We start from the raw sequence: 19,557 nt of genomic DNA, 5'->3' as shown, positions 1-19,557 counted from the left end.
AGTGAGCAAGAGATTGGCAAAAGAAGTGAGACGGGAGGTAGATTCCTAAATTTCTTGTAGGATTACACCACCACTCTTGCAACACCGCAGTAATAAGCAGTTCTATCTAATTACTACAAGAGCAAAAGATCAATCAGTCTTTACAAAAAGTACATTGTAAAAGGACACACTATTATAGTACAGTAATCATGCCATACAAGAAGGTCATTTCTGCTCACTCCATGATGCTTTGGAGGACTGCAAGCAGGATTATGCATTGATCACAATATTAAAATTGATTTTCTCAAAATATACTAAAGCTCGCTCACCTCAGCCTTGTAACTCCTCAGTGAAGGACTTGCTATGAGCTCATTGTTAATAATGTTGGAGAGTAATAAAAAACAAACTATTATTGGAAACCATTTTCAAAGCAACCCAACATTAAGATTATAATTAAGACCATAATTTCTCAAGTTGCACATTTGACAGGCATCTTCATAAAGGAGAGGAGCACTAAGGAGGGGGGTGGTGTTGCAACCACTTTCCAATTTTAGTTTGGTACAACCAGCTCCATCCAGACCAATGGCTTAGCAGGCAGTGAAATATTACACATTCACAAAGAACAGGAAAGGCCTGTGAAAAGGTAATTAGGGAATTTCCAGTGCTTTCAACTCTTAAATAAAATCAATTAAAATCAATTTCGTCCGCTAAAACTAAGGCAAGCCATTTTATCAAAAGATCCTGATAAGTCGGATCTTACAAACTACAATAAAACCGCACTGGGGAGCCTCCCACCAATCCCTCCCTGACTCCTTTCCATTTTTACCCGTTATTTCATAACATGTCTATATATAAGCCAGAGGTGACAACCTGTTCAATTAAATGGCACAGTGGCAAAATGGAATGTGATGGATAGGCATTTGTGCCCCGGGAAGAAAAGAGTGGGCTGTGGACCTCTACAATCCATCCTTTGAAAACACAGCTGAGGTGGAGATAGGCAGTTCCTTCTATGCAATGAAACAAACATCAAAACATTGGAGAATCTCTGCTGTAAACCCGGATGCTGCCACACTACTGAAACCAGTTTTGTTACCAGACCCACTGACTGGTCCATCCATCAAAAAGCCCAAGAAAAAGTGAACTTTGACATTTGGAGGCCTTTGCAACCATTGCTTTGATAGAAACTACTGTGAGTGATAAATTGTTTTTACCATGCCTGCCCTCCTTGGTACAACATTTAAGTTGATATTACTGAGTTACCCAAACTCTTGACATTTGGAAAAAAGGTCAGACTTTGTTTCCCCAAAACAGTCAATTTTCAAGCGTAGACAGCAAGGAAATGCAGAATGACATTAAAGTAATGCCAGATTATGGAGTGTGTGATACATTGTGTATAGATGCTCTGCCAAGTGCATTTTGCAAGAGATTTTTATTTTCCTACACCTATGGAAAAAGTAGATCTGATTACATTGAATCAATTCAAGTAAATTGATGGCTGGGAAATTAATTTTAAAATATGAAGCGTGTTGAGCAAACACTCTTACTGCTAATGCTGTTCAATGCACTCAGCAAAAGCACAAGAGTTATACCAGGAGGTGTAAAGCCTTCCACACACTGCACGATTTTGGCAATCCTATAAGATCATTGCAAATCACACTGTGCGACATGGATCTAATAAACTTGGGTACAACATGTATGCAGACTGTACAATGATGACACGTAGTGACTCGCAGGCTACGACGCAAGATACCATTGAAGAATAAAACATCATTAGCATGCAGTAGTGGTAAACAAAAATAGCATGATGAAGCACAGTTTGGCAATTGTACTTTCTATGTTTGATGAAAAAAATGAAGTTAAAAGAGTTTGAGGTAAGCAGTTTTAAGTTTTAGCGCCATGTCGCGTTGATCAACATGCCATTTCATGTCCCATTTTTACTGTCAGTAAACATGGGTCGTAGAAGCAAACACACTGTGCGATGATCATGCTGATGCTGAATTTCTGACACTGTCAGAAAATTATCAGACTATCTTTGGTCGTAAGACAGTGACAACGGCCGTCTTTGAACCTCTCTCACTGTACGACATAGGACCACCGATTAGGAGCCACAATCCCAGAAATCGCCACGATTGTTTCACAATGCCAGTCTTTTGTCTAGGACAGCCGAAAATCGTGCAGTGTGTAGAAGGCTTAAAACTATGTTAAGACTTAATGAATCTGAGAGTGAATAGCATTCCTACTATATTTCTACCTAACACCCATGCTTGAAATAAAATGCAATAGCCTAACTCAAAAAACTTGGTGCTGTGACAAGGCGTAAATTGTAACATCACCAGTTCAACCAATTAGAAATGAACTACAGGGGTGATGCCACAATCATACATAATGCCCACCCTCAGTACCATGTCATGTCTGTCTAAGAATTTTGTTATCATGTTCATGGATGTTAAATGACAGAACTAGCATCAACCAAATCAAAAAAATATAATTACTCACATGGTGGGAAAGGTTGTAACACTTCATCTGGTCCCACGTAGCAATTTGGGGGTGGTTAATAATAAATGTTTAGCACAAATAAATGTGTTTTCCACAATAAAATAATACCTAAAATGTTTTCTATTAGCGTCACGCAACACAAAAACACACATTGATATTAATTTACACAGTTTAAAGACAACTAGTATAAACTAAATGCATTACACTCCTTTGTCTTCTCGCGCATTTAAGTTTCTTCTTGTATGTACCATACAAAACACTATCAACATCAAATAAAGCGCCAACAAAATCATACATACGCTTATGATTGTTTTGACTAGAGCGTACGTGTGACGTCACTGATCGAGGAGCGTGCATGTTTGCACCTGACTACGCTGTGAACACGGAAGTGAAAGAACTTGTTGCCCTAGATTCAGTCATTCATCTGCACAAACATGAGTGTCTCAAATATAGTGTTAATCTGGCTTGTGTCTTTATTAGTCCCAGCTTCGGCGCTGGATAATGGGCTGGCTATAACTCCCACCATGGGCTGGTTGCACTGGGAGAGATTCATGTGCAACACCGACTGTGATGCGGATCCTCAGAACTGCATTAGGTGAGAGCGTGACCTAATGACTGTCAAAGTTTTACTAAACAAATCATAATGAAGATATTAGAAATTAGTTCAGTTTTGGATGCTTATCATTGAAAAGTGTCATAGTAGCACCATATTTTCGACAGAATGTTTTTCTAATTTATGATCTATAAATGAATATGGTAATCATTCAGTATCATTCATGTCTGACTAATACGGTATGGAAAAACGATAAAAAGAGCAAAGAAAACAGAATTAGTAGGTAAATAGGTAGTAATGTACATGGATTTTTTTTTTTTTAATGAATGTATAAGCAAAAAAATCCTGTCAAATTTACAAAAAAAATAAAAATAATTATAGTTACAAAAACGGATTTTTCATGGATACAATTATAGAATTACATGGTGACTAAGAGAATGAGGAAGAAGAAAATTATATACCTGAATACTTACGTCACATGAGTGACTGCTAAAGCATGTGATGTAAGATCTCATCTCATCATAGAGATCTTCTCATCCTGCGGTCGAAGGGCAAGGGCGTTTATGGGTCCCATATAGTACTGTTTAGAACAGATGCTGTTTTTCACACTTGCAAACTAAGAGAATCTGTCCCATACAGTGGACAGATGTTTGACCATGATGCCCTGTTCCTCATGCCCTTCTGTGTCTTGGCAGAGAGGAGCTGTTCATGGAGATGGCAGATGTGATGGTGAAAGAAGGATGGAAGGATGCTGGATATGAGTTTGTGTGCATTGATGATTGCTGGCCCTCACACGAGAGGGACGCCCAGGGGCGTCTGCAGGCCGACCCCAAGAGGTTTCCCAGCGGAATCAAAAAACTAGCAGATTATGTGGGTATCTGTTGGCTTCATGAAAGGCTAGAAGAGGATACATGCATCTGGCTCACATGCGGCATTGCCTAGAATTGAAAGGATACTTCTCCCAAACAATTCTGTCAAATCTACTAGCCCTCATCTTACGTGAACACCTTATGATATTAAGCGGAAAATAAAATATTTAATGTATTCCTCACACAAAGCTATCATGGATATTCTGCTAATAATTTGATAAATATTTTAAATAATCAAAATTAATTATTCTAATCATTTTATTTTATCAAAATAATCTAATAAATATTTTAAATAATCATTAATTATTAAGGAGTAATTTTATATCATAATCATTGTGTACTATTTTATATAATCACTGTGTTCAATACTGGGGAAAAAAAACATTATTATGTACAGTACATGGAAATGTTATCCCTTTAACGAAAGTGTCTTCATATCCATATAAATGTCATTTCAAAGGTGAATTAGCACACACTTAACTTTTCAAGCAACAACAATAACTGAGAAATGATATTTTGTTTTCATTTAGCAATCTGCCATAGTTTGGCTGCTCCAAATCTTTTTGTCAGTTATATATCGCCCCCTACTGTTGTCTTACTGATATCACAATAAAACGACATACTGATATCACAATAAAACGACATTCTGACCTAATGTTATATAACTTGTAATGAATATTAAAGCTTTATTGTGTTCTAAGGTCCATGCCAAAGGTCTGAAGCTGGGAATATATGCAGATGTTGGCACAAGGACATGTGCAGGCTACCCTGGGACTTTGGGCTACTATGACATTGATGCTAAAACCTTTGCAGACTGGGGTGTGGATCTGTTAAAATTCGACGGATGCTTCATGCCTGACTGGCATCAGCTGGGAGAAGGTAGGTCGATATGCAAGTCTGAGCAGTATGCTGATAAATTTCAGAGTTTTGCTAAGAAATGCTTTACACTATTTTGTTGTTTCCCAGGTTATATGAACATGTCGAGAGCTCTAAACCAGACAGGCAGAAGTATTGTTTACTCCTGTGAATGGCCATTATATGAGTGGCAACACCAACAGGTGAGACACATGGAGATTTTTTAATTAAAGATGCAGCAAGTCATTTTTCACTTTTGCATCATTGCTATCTTAAAGGGATAGTTCATCTAAAAATGAACATTTTATCATTGTTTACTCAGCCTTATGTTGTTCAAAACCTGTATGACTGATATTTAGTTTTTTGTCATTTTCATTGAATTAATTTCCTGTTTAATTATACAATAAACATTTCTTTTATAAAGACAAGTATTTCTTTTTCTTCTCCTTTCTTTTCATTTCCTTTTTTTCTTTTCTGTTGATAATACTCAGCATCAAAACATTGACTCTTAAAGACAACACATATATTTTGAAGAATGTTTGTAACAAAACATTTTCAGTTCCCATTGACCTGCATTGTAATTTGGTCAATACAATGGAAATCATTGGGAACCGCAAGTGTTTAGTTACCAACAATTGTTCAAAATATCTTCTTTTGTGTTCAGCAGAAGACAGAAAGTCATACAGGTTTGGTGAGTAAATAATGACAGAATGTTCATTTTTGGGTGTACTATACTTTGGAATCAAATTCTTTATTAAGTGCAAATAGTCTTAAATATCGCTTAGTTAAAAATTGTTTTGTGTATCTTATATTCCAGCCTGACTATGAGGCAATTCGCAAGACCTGTAACCACTGGCGTAACTATGGAGATGTTTATGACCAGTGGACCAGTGTGAAGAGCATCCTGGACTGGACAGCTGATCATCAGAAGATCCTGGTTCCCGTGGCAGGACCAGGTGGATGGAATGACCCTGACATGGTAAGAAGCATCTCATCTGATTATTTTACTCTGAAATCACAAGTTCACAATGGGTAAATTAAAATAAGCTTAATGTGAAACAATTTTTATCATATCATATTATGATACCTCAAGCTGATCATAGGGAACTTCGGCCTGAGTCACGATCAGCAGCAGACTCAGATGGCCTTGTGGGCTATCATGGCTGCCCCACTTCTGATGTCCAACGACCTGCGGAACATTTGTCCCAAAGCCAAAGAACTGCTGCAGAACAAACAGATCATTGCCATCAACCAGGACCCTCTGGGCAAGCAGGGCCATCGTACATTAAAAGTAAAGTATCTTAGCCCACCTTAGTGCCAAATGACGGTCTTAACCTATCCTTTGTTTCATTACGGTATCTGTCAGTGAGCTGGAATACATTTATCTTGTTCACAGGGTGACAGTTTTGAGGTGTGGGAACGGCCCTTGTCAGGCAACAGGCTGGCCGTGGCAGTGATGAATAGACAGGAGATTGGTGGTCCACGCAGATTTATCATTTCCGTGGCGACGCTGCCTAGTTGGCAGCTCTGTGACCCGAAGTGCAACGTAACGCAGATCCTGCCTGTGTACCAGGAGATGGGTGTCCAGAATCTCTTTTCAGAGGTGATGGTCCAAGTCAATCCCACAGGCACAACACTTCTCACTGTCAGCCCTATCAAAAGCAATCCTCATGACACCCTGTGACATGACTTGGAAAGCAAAACTTTCCAAAGAAATGGGAAATTTATTATTGCACTAATGTGATCGAGTTAAACTTCCTGTTTTTTTTTTTATTAAGACTTTTTTCCCTTTTGAATACTGCTGTACAATCCATTTTTAAAATGTTTAAAAGTGCACACTAAGGAATCAAAATTCAGTTGTAGTAATGTATCATTTTACTGTGCATAAAACATTCAACTCTAAGAAATGTTGAGTTTATACTTTACACACCTGTATTACCTATGTTTTCGGTTCTCTAAAGATGTACTGTACTACAAAACCTTATCACATTCATCCATAATCTGTTCCACTTCACAGTGAAGACTTACAATGTGTTTAAAGGTTTCAGTGCCAAATAACTTCTTATTTTAACATACATAAAGACCCTCAGGGATTTTACAGATCATTTGGCAGCTCATGTCTTGTTCTGTAATGGATATAATTGATCTGAAATCAATTAAAGCGTTTATGTAAGTTTCAGTGCTACTTTTTTGCATTACTATAAAGCGATGGGCACTTTACGCTCAATATATTAATCAATATGCTGGTGAAGATTTATTTCATATATCTCTTTAGTCTCTTTCTTCTGTTCTTACAAACACTGGTCAGATTGGCATAAACCACAAGTTGACCAACAACAAGATTTTCTGTACCAATAAATGTCAAATTATAATAAATTATGTATTGTGTTGGAAATGGCATGTTAATCGTGATACAAAATCGTACAGTACAAAACATGTAATCATGACATTTCTAAAAATAACACAAAATTTATAAATAGCCCAATGACTTTACCAAAAAAAAATGTGTTTGTTTTAACAACAAAGTCATAAACATAACAAATATGAATTCCCCATGACATATTATACAAAAGATAACACATTTTTACAAAAAAAAAAAAGAGTCATTGCTGTAGTTCATGAGTACATTGTAATAGCGCCACCATGTGATTTGGAGGAACATGACTCGTTTTTGTAGTGGGCCAGTGGGTTCATTCTTGTCATCCACACATGTATGAATTGCAGCATCTGGTAGTTTTTACGATTATGAATTTTGCATCATTTTACGTATTTTGTGAGTTATTGACATGTGAGAGCATGAATATGGTGTTCACTAAAATCAACCCTTTGACTAGGTACATTGGTAACAACACAGATCACATCCAAACTATACAAATTTTATGTATAATTTTGTAGGTTTAAATGGTGCTATAACAATTGAGAAACCATCTGTAATGGTCATATCAAAGGAGTCAGGCAGGCTTTGGAATAAATTATTCGAATTAACCACATTCAGCCTTCTCAAACAGTATATCAAAGGTGCATACAGGTCAGTTGCATGCAGTGTATGTGAGTATTAACAGATTGCAAGAAACTGTTAGCAGCAGCCCTGCATGAGTGACAGTATGAAAATGAGCAGGAAGCAAAAGGGGAACTGAGTAACAAGAGTCCTGTGGCTGGGTGGAGTTTTGTCCATTTGTTGATCACATTCACAGTCCAGTTTAATAGCCTGCACTCAGTCTGACTGCTTTCATCCCGGTGCCAGATCACAGTGAAAAAAACAGAGCTCAGGTAAGATTTCTTTAATAACTTAAGACTGGAGTTCCTCTGTCAAGGACTAAGATTGTGTAATTTGCCATTAGCTATGACGTAGAATAATGCTGTTACTTGATAGATATAAAGTGACTAACCAAAGCAAACAATTTCAGTTAATTAACAGATAGCAACATGCTAGAGATTTTAACAATGTAGCAGAGAGAGACACTCCATGATAGTGTCTTAAAATGTCTTAACTAATCCATTTAAGCTCTTGTCTCTGGTCTGTACAAATGCTGTTTTGCAGCTTTTGCTGTGTTGCCAATTTTACTGTTTAGCCATGCTGCTTTATGGTCATACAAGTAAATCAATGTGCCTACATTTTTTATTTTATTGTATTATATTTTGCAATACTATTTACAGGAACACCACAAAATACACAACAGTAGATTAATAACATAAAACTATATATGTACAAAAATAAGAATGCATAAGTAAAATAAGAATTATTACAAGAAAATGACTTAAATGACAGTTACAGTTCTCACTACAGTGACATTCCACTTTATCTACTTGTTGATAAATTGTATACAACTCAACATTGCTATACTGAATTAGATGGATCCTGCATACATATCTGGCTTATAGAAGGGAGAAATAAGTGGCATGTCTTGGGAAACAATTTACCTCATAGAATAGAAGATTGCATTCATTAATATGAAATGAACATACAGTGAAACTATTTGCATATGAAAATAGTCCACTCCACTGGTTAGTCTACTTCACACTTTCCTTTTACTGTGTTACTCAATAATGTCAATGCATTTTGTAAAAACGGATCCGCAGACTATACCACAGTGGTTTGAAGACAGTATTGAAGGGTTGATAGTATTATTAATGAGGGTTATTTGCATAAACAGATAACTCCGTTTTTAACCATTTTCAAAAATCATGTTTTTTCATTGTGCATTCCAGTTAATCTCAATCAACCTGCAGTTGGGTTATTTTGGTTAGGTTAAAAAAAATAACAAAAAAAATACAGCTAACACTAACAAAAACACAATTTTTGACAATTAAAAAAACACAGTTTTCTGTTTTTGCAAATAAACTTCATTATACAGAGTGCATTTATAGTTCTTCATGTAGCAAATTCTTTTATCCAAAGTGACTGTAAAACAATAAGTGATCACGAAAAGTACAATAAGGTTGTTTTCATTTTAGAGACACATGCTGCATTCTTTCAGCCAGTGTTCCAGTTGTTCCAGTGTTTTAGCAAAGTAACCTAACATAGAATATATAGAGGGAAACAAATTAAAAGTTTAGGAATCTGACATTAAAAACTCATATTTATCAATAATTATTCTAATAATTTTAGGGAATTGTCCTCTTCAATGTTTATGATGTTTATATTTCTGTTTTGGCACTGTATCGCGTATAAACATTTAAACAAATGTCCATACTCCTACACACCTTTGTGGACGTCATGTTTGTAAGGCTAAATGCACGACAAGATACAATCAGTTTCATTTGAGTTTAAATTAGCCAAGCGAATAAGCAAAATATGTAGCACTGGTATAGAACCACAGAGGTGTAGATAAATTGAGGTCTAATGTGGCAGACTATCTTTTGCCCAGTTCCCTCCCTCCGAACATGAGTGATACTCGCATACTTTATCATTCAGGAACCTTACAGACACAGGACACTCTAGAAGGTTCCTGTTGCTCAACATCACTTTCAATGAACACAAAAGAGTCAAATAAGCAACTATTCTATAACATTTTACTACTTGGCCTAAAGTAAAGGCCTACCTGTCCTGCCACTAAGTAACATAGGAAGTTATGGTCTTCATTAAGGCAGTATTTGGTAAATCAACAAAATGTTATTGGTTACATTTGTGCAACATCTGCCTGAAAAAAAAAAAAAAACCCTGATGTGAAACAGAGACAAGCTTAACAGTAATTATCTGACTCGTACTACTTACTGATGCCGATACGAACTGTGTTTCCCCTTCCTCTGTATCACAGAGAAACATTGATGCAACTTCCCTGTGTCAAGTCTTATAAGTCATTGCCCTTTGAAAAAGCTGTAGAGCTTTCATGGTAAACAAGGCTGTTAAAACTAGTACATGTGCACTGCAGTCCTGAAATATCAAACCAACACCTTAAACCCACACCACTATCATCCAGTTGTTTAACAGAGTGCATTTAACACTAAGCACTGGATGGTTGTAGTCTTTTAATAGCGAATTATAAAGAATATAGAGTGCCAACTCAAACATAAAGTGGCAACAATGTTCATATTTGTCACAGTTTTCACCTCAAAGTTTTTGTGACAAGCTTTTGAAGGTGTTAAAAGGCGGTGTTGGTGGCAAAAGAAGAAACCAGGAAATGCTTGCATGGTGTTTAAAATAAGCAGTTCAGTTTCTCTACCACAGAACACAGACGACTCAGCATTTAACGACTATGCCAGAGAAGCTTAGTGCGGAGGCACTGAAAGTAATGAGGAACAGAACTAACTGAGATGTTGTTTTAAAGGACACTGAGATACAGGTAAATTTAGCAAATGCTTCTCTGGAGTAAATTTTAATTTCCATATTTTAATCAGAATACAAGAAAGGTATTTGTTTATTAAGAAGATATAAAACCAGGCAGCCTAATAGGCTAATCTTTACAGCTTCATGTAAATGTGTGAAGCTACATTAGGTTAGAGATTGTAGAGCAAAACTAAAAGCTGTATTCAGTTACAATGTTCATGAACGTGTTCATTAAATGATTAACAAATGCCTTTTTCCTCAACACATTCTTTCTCATCCGTTTACTGGATCCAGTTGGGCCATTATGATGTTGTTTAATGTTGAGATGTTTGTCCAAAAATAGTGTTTTTTTGTTGTTGTTTTTTGTATTGTCTACATATGAAGAGTTCATATGCAAAAACAGATAACTCCGTTTTTAACTATTTTCAAAAATCATGTTTTTTCATTGTGCATTCCAATGAATCTCAATCAAACTGCAGATTAGGTTAAAAAAGAACAAAAAAAATACAGCTAACTAACACAATAAAAACATGAGAACATAATAAAAAAAGCATGATTTTTGAAAATTGTTAAAAATGGAGTTCTGTTTTTGCAATTAAACTCTTCATATATATTTTAACCTACAATATCAATGCTGAATAAACATACTGTTCCTAGGACCTCTTGCTGTTGCATTAAACTAAGACGCAGGCCTTTTGGGGAGAAGGATGTGAACGTTCAGTTTTGTTTTGTAGATAGTGAAGATACATGGTGAGATGCTGATATGCAGTGAAAGGTTGAGTGAGGTTGTGGGTTCACGGGTTAGACCAGAGCAGGAAGAAGTGTTCAAAGGAAACAGATGATCTACAGGAGGAAATATTGGCAACAAAGGATCTCATTGACACTGACAGGAGGGCCCATGCAAACCATTCCTAATCAGACACAGCCACCAGGATCCACATTCAGCATTGGACCAGAACAGTCCTGTTGGAAAACTAGAACGTAGCATACATGCTACCATTAGATATTAACATTTGGATATAGAGAGGTTTGACTGCAGGGGACATAAGAACATTTCCCTTCAGCATTCTTTATAAACATGAAGAGGAAACCCATATTTAACAAACCAATATAGCCAATATAGAGTTACCCATCACTCAAATTTAACTAACAAAATTAAACACGGAGACATGAAACATGTTCAACATAACAGTTTGTCTTTTTTCCCCCAAGTTCACATCAGATATAAAAGAACATGCCAGACAGCATTCTGGAGGAGATTTTTATAAAACGGTCCCAGCAGAAAAAGAAGACCTCACCTTTAAACTTCAAAGAAAGGCTGTTTGTACTCACTCATGATAAGATATCCTACTACGACTATGATGCCGAAAAAGGGGTATGTATGAATTTGACATCATTTTCTGAGCATAGCCGTATGTTTGGAAAATAATTCAGATTTGATTTTGATGTGTAGACATTCATTAAAGTCAACATGAATTGGAAATTCAATATGTTTTCTAAATGCATCTTATTGATCTTATTCTAAAGAATTCGTCCGTCATGCGTTTCTTTTTATTTATTTTTTTTTAGCTTGTGATTTTTTTATCAAAATGTCAGAATGCAATCTTCTGGTGAAATGACAGACTTTTTTACTGTAATCATTTAATCTACTTAAACCCTGTCCTTACGTTCTTACAATTGACCGCAGGCTCACTTTCAGATCTGCTTCTGTCCGAATAAAACCTGATAGATAGAATAAAGTCCCCATCCTACTTTTTTTTCCTTTTTTCTGAAAATCCACCTCTTTCCGATGTACAGCACAATATGAAGAAAAGATCTGTTGCTAGTTCGGTTACATCGTTACTTTAATATTTTAAACCACTGTTACAAGTTCCAATATTTTGTGCTTTTGATTTTATTAATAACAATCTTCCTACTGACTGTTTAGAAGAGGAAAGGCCTGAAAGGTTATGTAGACACTGAAAAGATCAAATGTGTGGAGATTGTTTTACCAGAAGACAGCGCACCTCCTGACCGACTCTATCCATTTCAGGTGGGTCTCAGCAAAGAATAAGACATTAAAAATCATACTTGTCACCAACTTCTATGGGAACACAACATAGATTTTTTTTACCATTACTAAACAATTTATAATGCATTCTTGGTGTACAGTATTTACAGTAATCTTGTTACTTGCCTCATTAATATATTGTACATCACCATGTCTTAGTTTTCAAGTTGAGCTGAAGTGATGTTTAAGTGAAGTCTGTGTCGCTGTATCTAAACTTAAAGTTCCAGCATTAGCTGACTAGGAAGTAAAGGCTAACAAGATCACTCAGGCTAGTAGAAATATGTCTCATGACAGAATGCAAGAAGAAACACTGCTCAGGCTTTCAACCACAGAGTAATGGAGCAGAAGTGAAACCTTTCCTCTTCAAGGTCTAAAATCAGAGGAACAACAAAACGCAACAGGTGCTGACATTGTAAAACTGTCAGTCATATAAAAGCACTGTACATTTAGCAACTTAAGCACAAAAAAAGTGAGTTTTCCATCCTCAGACCACTGACAAAAAGAAAGGGCGCCAAGAAATGAATGCATCAAACAGCAAAATTTTGTGGTTTTCAGTTTCTCAAAAGATTAACTCTTAAAATCATGAGCTATATGTATTTATATATCTTTATAAAACATAACTTGTGATGTAAATTTGTGCAAATACTTCGAAACCTTCAAAAATGTAAACTGAGTGCAATAAACTGTCCAGTAAATGAAGCTTCAAAAGAAAGAGGAAACGTTTGGCAATAGTAGATTATTTTGAAATGCAACAGTTGATTCATCTATCAGCCAAAGTCATATATAACTTTGTATTGTGATGCTTTTTTCTTCTCTCTCACAGATAATCTATGATGAAGGTCCTCTTTATGTATTTGCTAAGTCAGATCAAATTCGAAAGCATTGGATAAATGAGTTAAAAAATGGTCAGTATGTGTTTAAGTCATTATCACAAACTCCATTCAAATTAGCAAGCCACCTTTATGTGGGCTACATTATAGCAAAGATAAGAAGAAAAGTAGGAATGCTTCCCATAACACAGCATACAAGTCCTATGCAAAACCCTGTGCTGATTCAATGTAAATGACTTCCAATGTACCTGTCTTTAAGTGGTGCAATCCAACAAGGACCTTATGCAAAAGTATCACCCGTGCTTCTGGGAGGATGGCATATGGAAGTGTTGCCAGCAGGAGATGAAGCAGGCAATGGGCTGCAGGGTGCTGGAGACCAAAAATGGAGGTCTGTTAACGATATTTTAAAGTGTTGAAAATAAATTTGGTTCCGTTCTCACATGTTGATTTTTCTGAAATGTCGTACTCTCATATCGTTTCCTGCAATACTTGTTTGACGATGCTGAATATACAGTAGCCTACAATGCAAAACTTCTCAGCATGACCAGTGTAGTCTGATTCAAAATTAATAACTATTCATTTTGACAACAAAATTTGAACAAAATGGTTATTCTTGGTGAATCAAAAACATATAGCGAATCCAGTCTAATTTCCAAACGCATGAATCTAGTGAGCCGAAATGACTCTTATGAGTCGCTTCTTTTTAGCGACTCCAAAAAATTACACTACAATCATGCATCAAAACATCCTGTAAGTTTCAGAACTCAAAACTTTCTTGTTAGTCTAAAAACGGCTTATATTGAAGCCAGTCTGCAAAAAAACAACAGCTTGTGGAATGTACCACTCTATGACAGAAAAGTGTGGCTAAACACTGCCTCCAAAAAAGAAGATCAGCTCCTGCTTCTACATCGCTGAAGCGAACGTAGGTCTACGCAGAAACCAAATGATAAAGATGCTCCAGAGACAACAAGACGCTGTGCAGTGCCAACTTGTGGAAAAAGAGTCTTTGCATTGCCTTCCTTCTGATCCCAACATTAGGAAAGAGTGGATGAAATTGATTTTTAATTAAGTTCCAGACCACATCAGTAAGAACTTGGTCCTTTGTTCATTTTAATTTTACTGTGGATTCATTTACAAACAAGGCACAATTGGACGCAGGATTTTCAGAAAGATTGAAATTAAAAGAGGATGCTGTGCTGATATTGGATAATGTCGCATATAAAGTAATGTTGCAACACACAAGTGTGAGTAACTGTTTTTATTACAAGGTCACTATTGCTTTGTCTGTTAAACAGATCATTTAATATGAGTATTTATGCATTTTAAACCCAAATCACTGCAGCTTCCTTCTATGAATGATGTAGGCTGTCAAACATGCACAACTATTAGCCAATCATAGCAGTGGGCGTTTACTCCGAGTCTACAGAGGGTTTTAATGAGGGGGGTTACAAGCAGGACAGAAAATAGCCTATTACTTCTAAATTATGTTTTTTTGATGCAAAAATCTTCATAACATTACAAGTGGACCTCAGAGAACAGTATAAAAAAAGGCAGTTCATGACCCCTTTAAAAAGTCTGTGTAAATGCACCTTTTGAAATGTCTGAAGGGTATTATTATCATAAATTTGCAATGGAATTGTCTTTCTTTCAAATATTTATTCTCTAAACGTGCTGAAAGTATCATTAATGGGACAACATTAATGATTCTTTATGATTTCCATCCCTATTCAACAAGGCATCATTTCAACACTTAAGTATGGTGCAGTATTTAATAGCTAATGGTACTTAAACTCATTTGTATTTCATCAATACATGTCAATATCTTTTACCCTTCTTCAAAGGGTTTTTCAAAAGGGGTTCGAAGAATCGTGATTCCAGGAAGCCTCTCCCACCAACACCAGAGGAGGTCTGTTACCAATCTATCCAATCACTGACAATGTATTCATCACATACCATCAGATTTACTCTTGAGAACTGATCTATGTTACTTCCTTAGGAAAAGCCGCCCAGGCCTCTGCCCCCCCAGCCACCCATGCTCACCCCAGGCTTCAGTATGGGCATGACTGTTGTAGCTGAATATGAATATGTACCAATGACTCCCCATGACTTGGAGCTGAGAAAGGATGAGGAGTACACACTCTTAGAAATCAATGATCCCAATTGGTTTAAAGCTAGTGATAAATACGGGTAAGAGACGATAATTAAGTATATGATTAGTAATCAATTATCTATCTGTTGTATACAACAGATATATAGTATGAATGTGCTAGTGGAGAATGTATTTGATAAACACATACGTAGACACCTGTCAAATTATTTACATATCTGGGGAAACTTTTACAGGCTGTGGGCGAAAGGTAGTCAGGTGGAACTAGCTGTGCAATCAGGGCTGTGTTTTTTTTCAGATATGAAAATCATTACTGATCTCCTACACTGTTTACAGAAATGAAGGATACATCCCAAGTAACTACATCGCTCAGGCCTTAAATGGGTTGGAGAAATATGAGTAAGTATACATTCGAGAACATAGACAACCTCAGTCCGTCTAGTTTGAAAAGGTGAACACTTTTAAACCTTATAAACATGGTCCAACCACATTTTAACAGATTTTCTGTCTCCTAGTTGGTACTGCAAGAACATCAACCGCAGCCAGGCAGAGAATTTGCTGAAAACAGAAGTTAGTATAGAGCTGTGGTGGCAATCAAAAATGTGGTTGATTTATCCTCAAAAACAAAAAATCTGTAAATATGGTGGTTTTTTGGTCAGAGACTCTGGCAGATTCACTGGAAAATACACTGTCTCTGTGTTCACCAAGGCTGGTGGGTAAGTTCGATAAAGCTACACATTTGTTTCACAGTTAACTTATCAAAATGAAAGTGGAAAACTGACCCTACAGAAGAGAGATGTAAATCTCTCTTTGCAAAACTATCATAGGTCAGGTTTCCCACTGTGTAAATTGTCACGGGACTGTGCTGTTCATCTCTCTCAAGTTTTTTTGTGAGACAAATTAAGGATTTGACTTGATTACCAAGTAACTGAGAATTTCATTTCTTGTCTCTCTCCAGGGAGACTGTTGGCAGCTGCAGACACTACAACATATGCGTCACCGCAGAAGGCCAGTTCTATTTAGCAGAGAAGCACAACTTCAGCAGTATCCCAGAACTCATTAATTACCACCAGCATAATGCAGCAGGTAAATCTAACTTTAACTCTTTGCATGCAAATACACAATGACAAATGATCGGTGTAAAAGTATTTATTCAAAGCAAATATGTCTGTTTCAGGTCTGGTGAGCAGACTAAAATACATTGTGTCAAATCGAGCTCAGAGTGCTCCCTGCACTGCTGGTCTGGGTTATGGTGAGTTTATATTTGTTAGAGCATTGCACTAGCAACGCCTAGGTCATGGGTTTGATTCCTAGGGAATGCATGAACTGATAAAATGCATAGCTTGAATATACAATGTAAGTTGTTTTGTGATAAACGCATCTGCCAAATGCATAAATGTAAAAATGTAAATGTAAATACTTGGCTGTATGGTTCTGACAGTTCTCACTGTGGGTTTGATTAAAACTTTGTGCTAAAATTGCCCTCTTCTCCTACTTTTCATTCCAGGAAGTTGGGAGATTGATCCCCGTCAGCTTACATTTATCAGAGAACTTGGCAATGGTCAGTTTGGAGTGGTAAAGTATGGGAAATGGCAAGGCCGTCATGACGTGGCCATCAAAATGGTCAAAGAGGGCTCTATGTCAGAGGATGACTTCATTGAGGAAGCCAAGGTCATGATGTAAGTTTACACTGTTGTTAAACAAAAGTATGGTGTTAGTAAGATTTTTTTCAGCAAAGAGTTCTTTTCAACTTTCTATTCATCAAAATATCCTGAAAAAATGGTTTCCGCAAAATTGAGTAGCACAACTGTTTTCAACACTGATAATGAGAAGAAATGTATCTTGGGCACCACATTATTAGGATGATTAATATTAGAATGATTACTGAAGGATCGTGTGACACTGAAGACTTTAGTAATGCCTTGCTTGACGCCACAGGAATAAATTCCATTTTAAAAGATATTCAAACAGTAAACAGTTATATTAAATTGTAGTAATATTTCACAATATTAATCTGTTTTACTGTGTTTTTGATCTGTTTCAAACATGTTTATGTCTATAATCTATCATTTTCTGCTGTATAACACTAGGAAACTGTGTCACAAAAACCTGGTTCAGCTCTATGGCGTCTGCACAAAACAGCGACCCATCTACATAGTCACGGAATATCTTGCCAATGGATGTCTGCTGAATTACTTACGGGATGTTCTGCAGCACCCCTCGAGTATTTTGCTCCTTGAGATGTGTAAAGATGTCAGCGAGGGCATGTCCTACTTAGAGGACAATCAGTACATCCACAGAGACCTGGTTTGTGTGACACAAAAATGTTCCTTTCCACCTGGAAGACCTATTTTACCATTAAAATGTCTAAAATGTTATTTTTTTCTCATAGGCTGCCAGGAACTGTTTAGTAGACTCAAATGGAACCATTAAAGTGACTGATTTTGGATTGTCCAGGTAATTTTATGCATGGACCAGGACACTATTTGAGTGAAATTCTCTAATACTGACTTTCTATATAAAAATTACTGCTTTTCTTACAGGTATGTTCTGGATGATGAATACACCAGCTCCGTAGGTTCAAAGTTTCCAGTGCGCTGGTCGCCTCCTGAAGTCCTCCTTTATTGCAAGTTCAGCAGCAAGTCAGATATCTGGGCATTTGGTGCGTCACCACTGCATTTCCAGCAGAATTTTACCTTCTGCCAAAATCATGGTTTAATTTTCTCTTGTATTATTTGTCTGACAGGTGTTTTAATGTGGGAGGTATACACTTTGGGCAGAATGCCATACGATCGGTGGAACAACACAGAGATAGTAGAGAAAATTACTGCAGGTCATCGACTTTATCGCCCACAGTTGGCCAATGAAAAAGTGTATTCCATTATGAACAGTTGTTGGCATGAGGTACACAGTTTATACTAAGTCAAAACATTTTGTGAATCAAAACAGTTATCTGATCATGCAAATGTAAACATGACAATAGTCAAGTAATTAAGGTAGTTAAAAATCTCTCTCTCTCTCTTCTTTTTTTTCTTTTTGTAGAGACCAGATGAGCGGCCCACATTCAACGATCTTGTCATGACCATTAAGGATTTGCTTTTCAATATGTAATACGCATAACTACTGAGCACCCTTGGACATTAAGGATACAGTCCATCATATGCAATCTTGTGTATGGAACAGCAAGAATCATTATTTTTGTCAGTCTTGAATAACCTCCTTAATTTCTTTAATCTAAGGAACCCAATAATGTGAATTCAGAATTAGACACTTCTTGGATAAATTAGTATGAGTTCAAAATGTTACAAGATAAAAAGAAGATTGGAATGTGATTTCTCATGTAACATTGCAGTCTTTCCTTACATTTTCCTCAAAGCTTTGGCATATTATGAAATTCCTATGTTTCATATCTAAATCAAAAGCTACTCTTTAATATTTTTTTAATTATTAATAACCAGCAGCAGCAACAACAATACAAATAAAAATTCATGACTGTAATGTACATGTACATAAATAATGTCTGTGTATTGATTTTTATTGATTTGGCTGTGTATTTATATACAAAAAAAAATTATAGAAATAAGTAAACTTTAGTAAAACAAAGTACGATCTAGAAGAAATTTTCCAGCCTTGATGTGTAAATATTTGTTTTTCACCTTGTCTTCTGTGGTTGAAATCTGATGGCTATTTAATTAAAGACTACACTTTGTCTTTTTCATTTGGCTGTGTATTGAATAAAATGAGAGCAGTGTCCAATATTCCTCTGCCGCCACTGATTTTTGTCACTCTTTTAATGCTATTTGAAATTATGTATTTGTCACCATTAATGTCAATAAACACTTGTTTGAAGAACAGTGCCGGTTCTTTTAAGTGCCGGTTCTACTTGAACAAGCATAATTTGGATTAAAAGGTATCTATTTTAACCTGTTATCTGTCGGTTCCACTTTTTGAGCATAGACCTGAAAATGACATTTGCAACTTAAATTGTTATAAATTGTGAATGCTTTGGAGCACATACTTAAGGTTGGTCTCTTTTTTTAAAAGTCTAAAA

The 19,557-nt window shown here is 36.3% G+C and overlaps 2 protein-coding genes across 2 annotated transcripts; both read left to right on the top strand.

The window, feature by feature from the left end:
* Positions 1 to 2,809: 2,809 nt before the first annotated feature.
* gla (galactosidase, alpha) lies at positions 2,810 to 7,094 on the top strand. Its single transcript, XM_016552476.1, has 7 exons — positions 2,810 to 3,070; positions 3,724 to 3,898; positions 4,599 to 4,776; positions 4,864 to 4,955; positions 5,570 to 5,731; positions 5,846 to 6,043; positions 6,149 to 7,094. The coding sequence occupies exons 1-7, from the start codon at positions 2,910 to 2,912 to the stop codon at positions 6,434 to 6,436; spliced, it is 1,254 nt and encodes a 417-aa protein (XP_016407962.1). The 5' UTR covers positions 2,810 to 2,909; the 3' UTR covers positions 6,437 to 7,094.
* An 882-nt stretch (positions 7,095 to 7,976) lies between these two features.
* On the top strand, positions 7,977 to 18,944 carry LOC107740143 (tyrosine-protein kinase BTK-like). Its single transcript, XM_016552477.1, has 18 exons — positions 7,977 to 8,022; positions 11,732 to 11,894; positions 12,447 to 12,551; positions 13,393 to 13,474; positions 13,659 to 13,787; positions 15,241 to 15,305; positions 15,396 to 15,586; positions 15,843 to 15,905; positions 16,022 to 16,077; positions 16,141 to 16,222; positions 16,465 to 16,592; positions 16,684 to 16,758; positions 17,014 to 17,185; positions 17,597 to 17,813; positions 17,899 to 17,963; positions 18,050 to 18,168; positions 18,253 to 18,410; positions 18,549 to 18,944. The coding sequence occupies exons 2-18, from the start codon at positions 11,754 to 11,756 to the stop codon at positions 18,615 to 18,617; spliced, it is 1,917 nt and encodes a 638-aa protein (XP_016407963.1). The 5' UTR covers positions 7,977 to 8,022; positions 11,732 to 11,753; the 3' UTR covers positions 18,618 to 18,944.
* Positions 18,945 to 19,557: the final 613 nt, after the last annotated feature.

This window comes from Sinocyclocheilus rhinocerous, unplaced genomic scaffold (genome assembly GCF_001515625.1).
Source record: "Sinocyclocheilus rhinocerous isolate Xijiao unplaced genomic scaffold, SAMN03320098_v1.1 scaffold584, whole genome shotgun sequence".
In the NCBI taxonomy this organism is placed as follows: domain Eukaryota; kingdom Metazoa; phylum Chordata; class Actinopteri; order Cypriniformes; family Cyprinidae; genus Sinocyclocheilus; species Sinocyclocheilus rhinocerous.
This window is presented reverse-complemented; position numbering and strand designations above follow the sequence as displayed.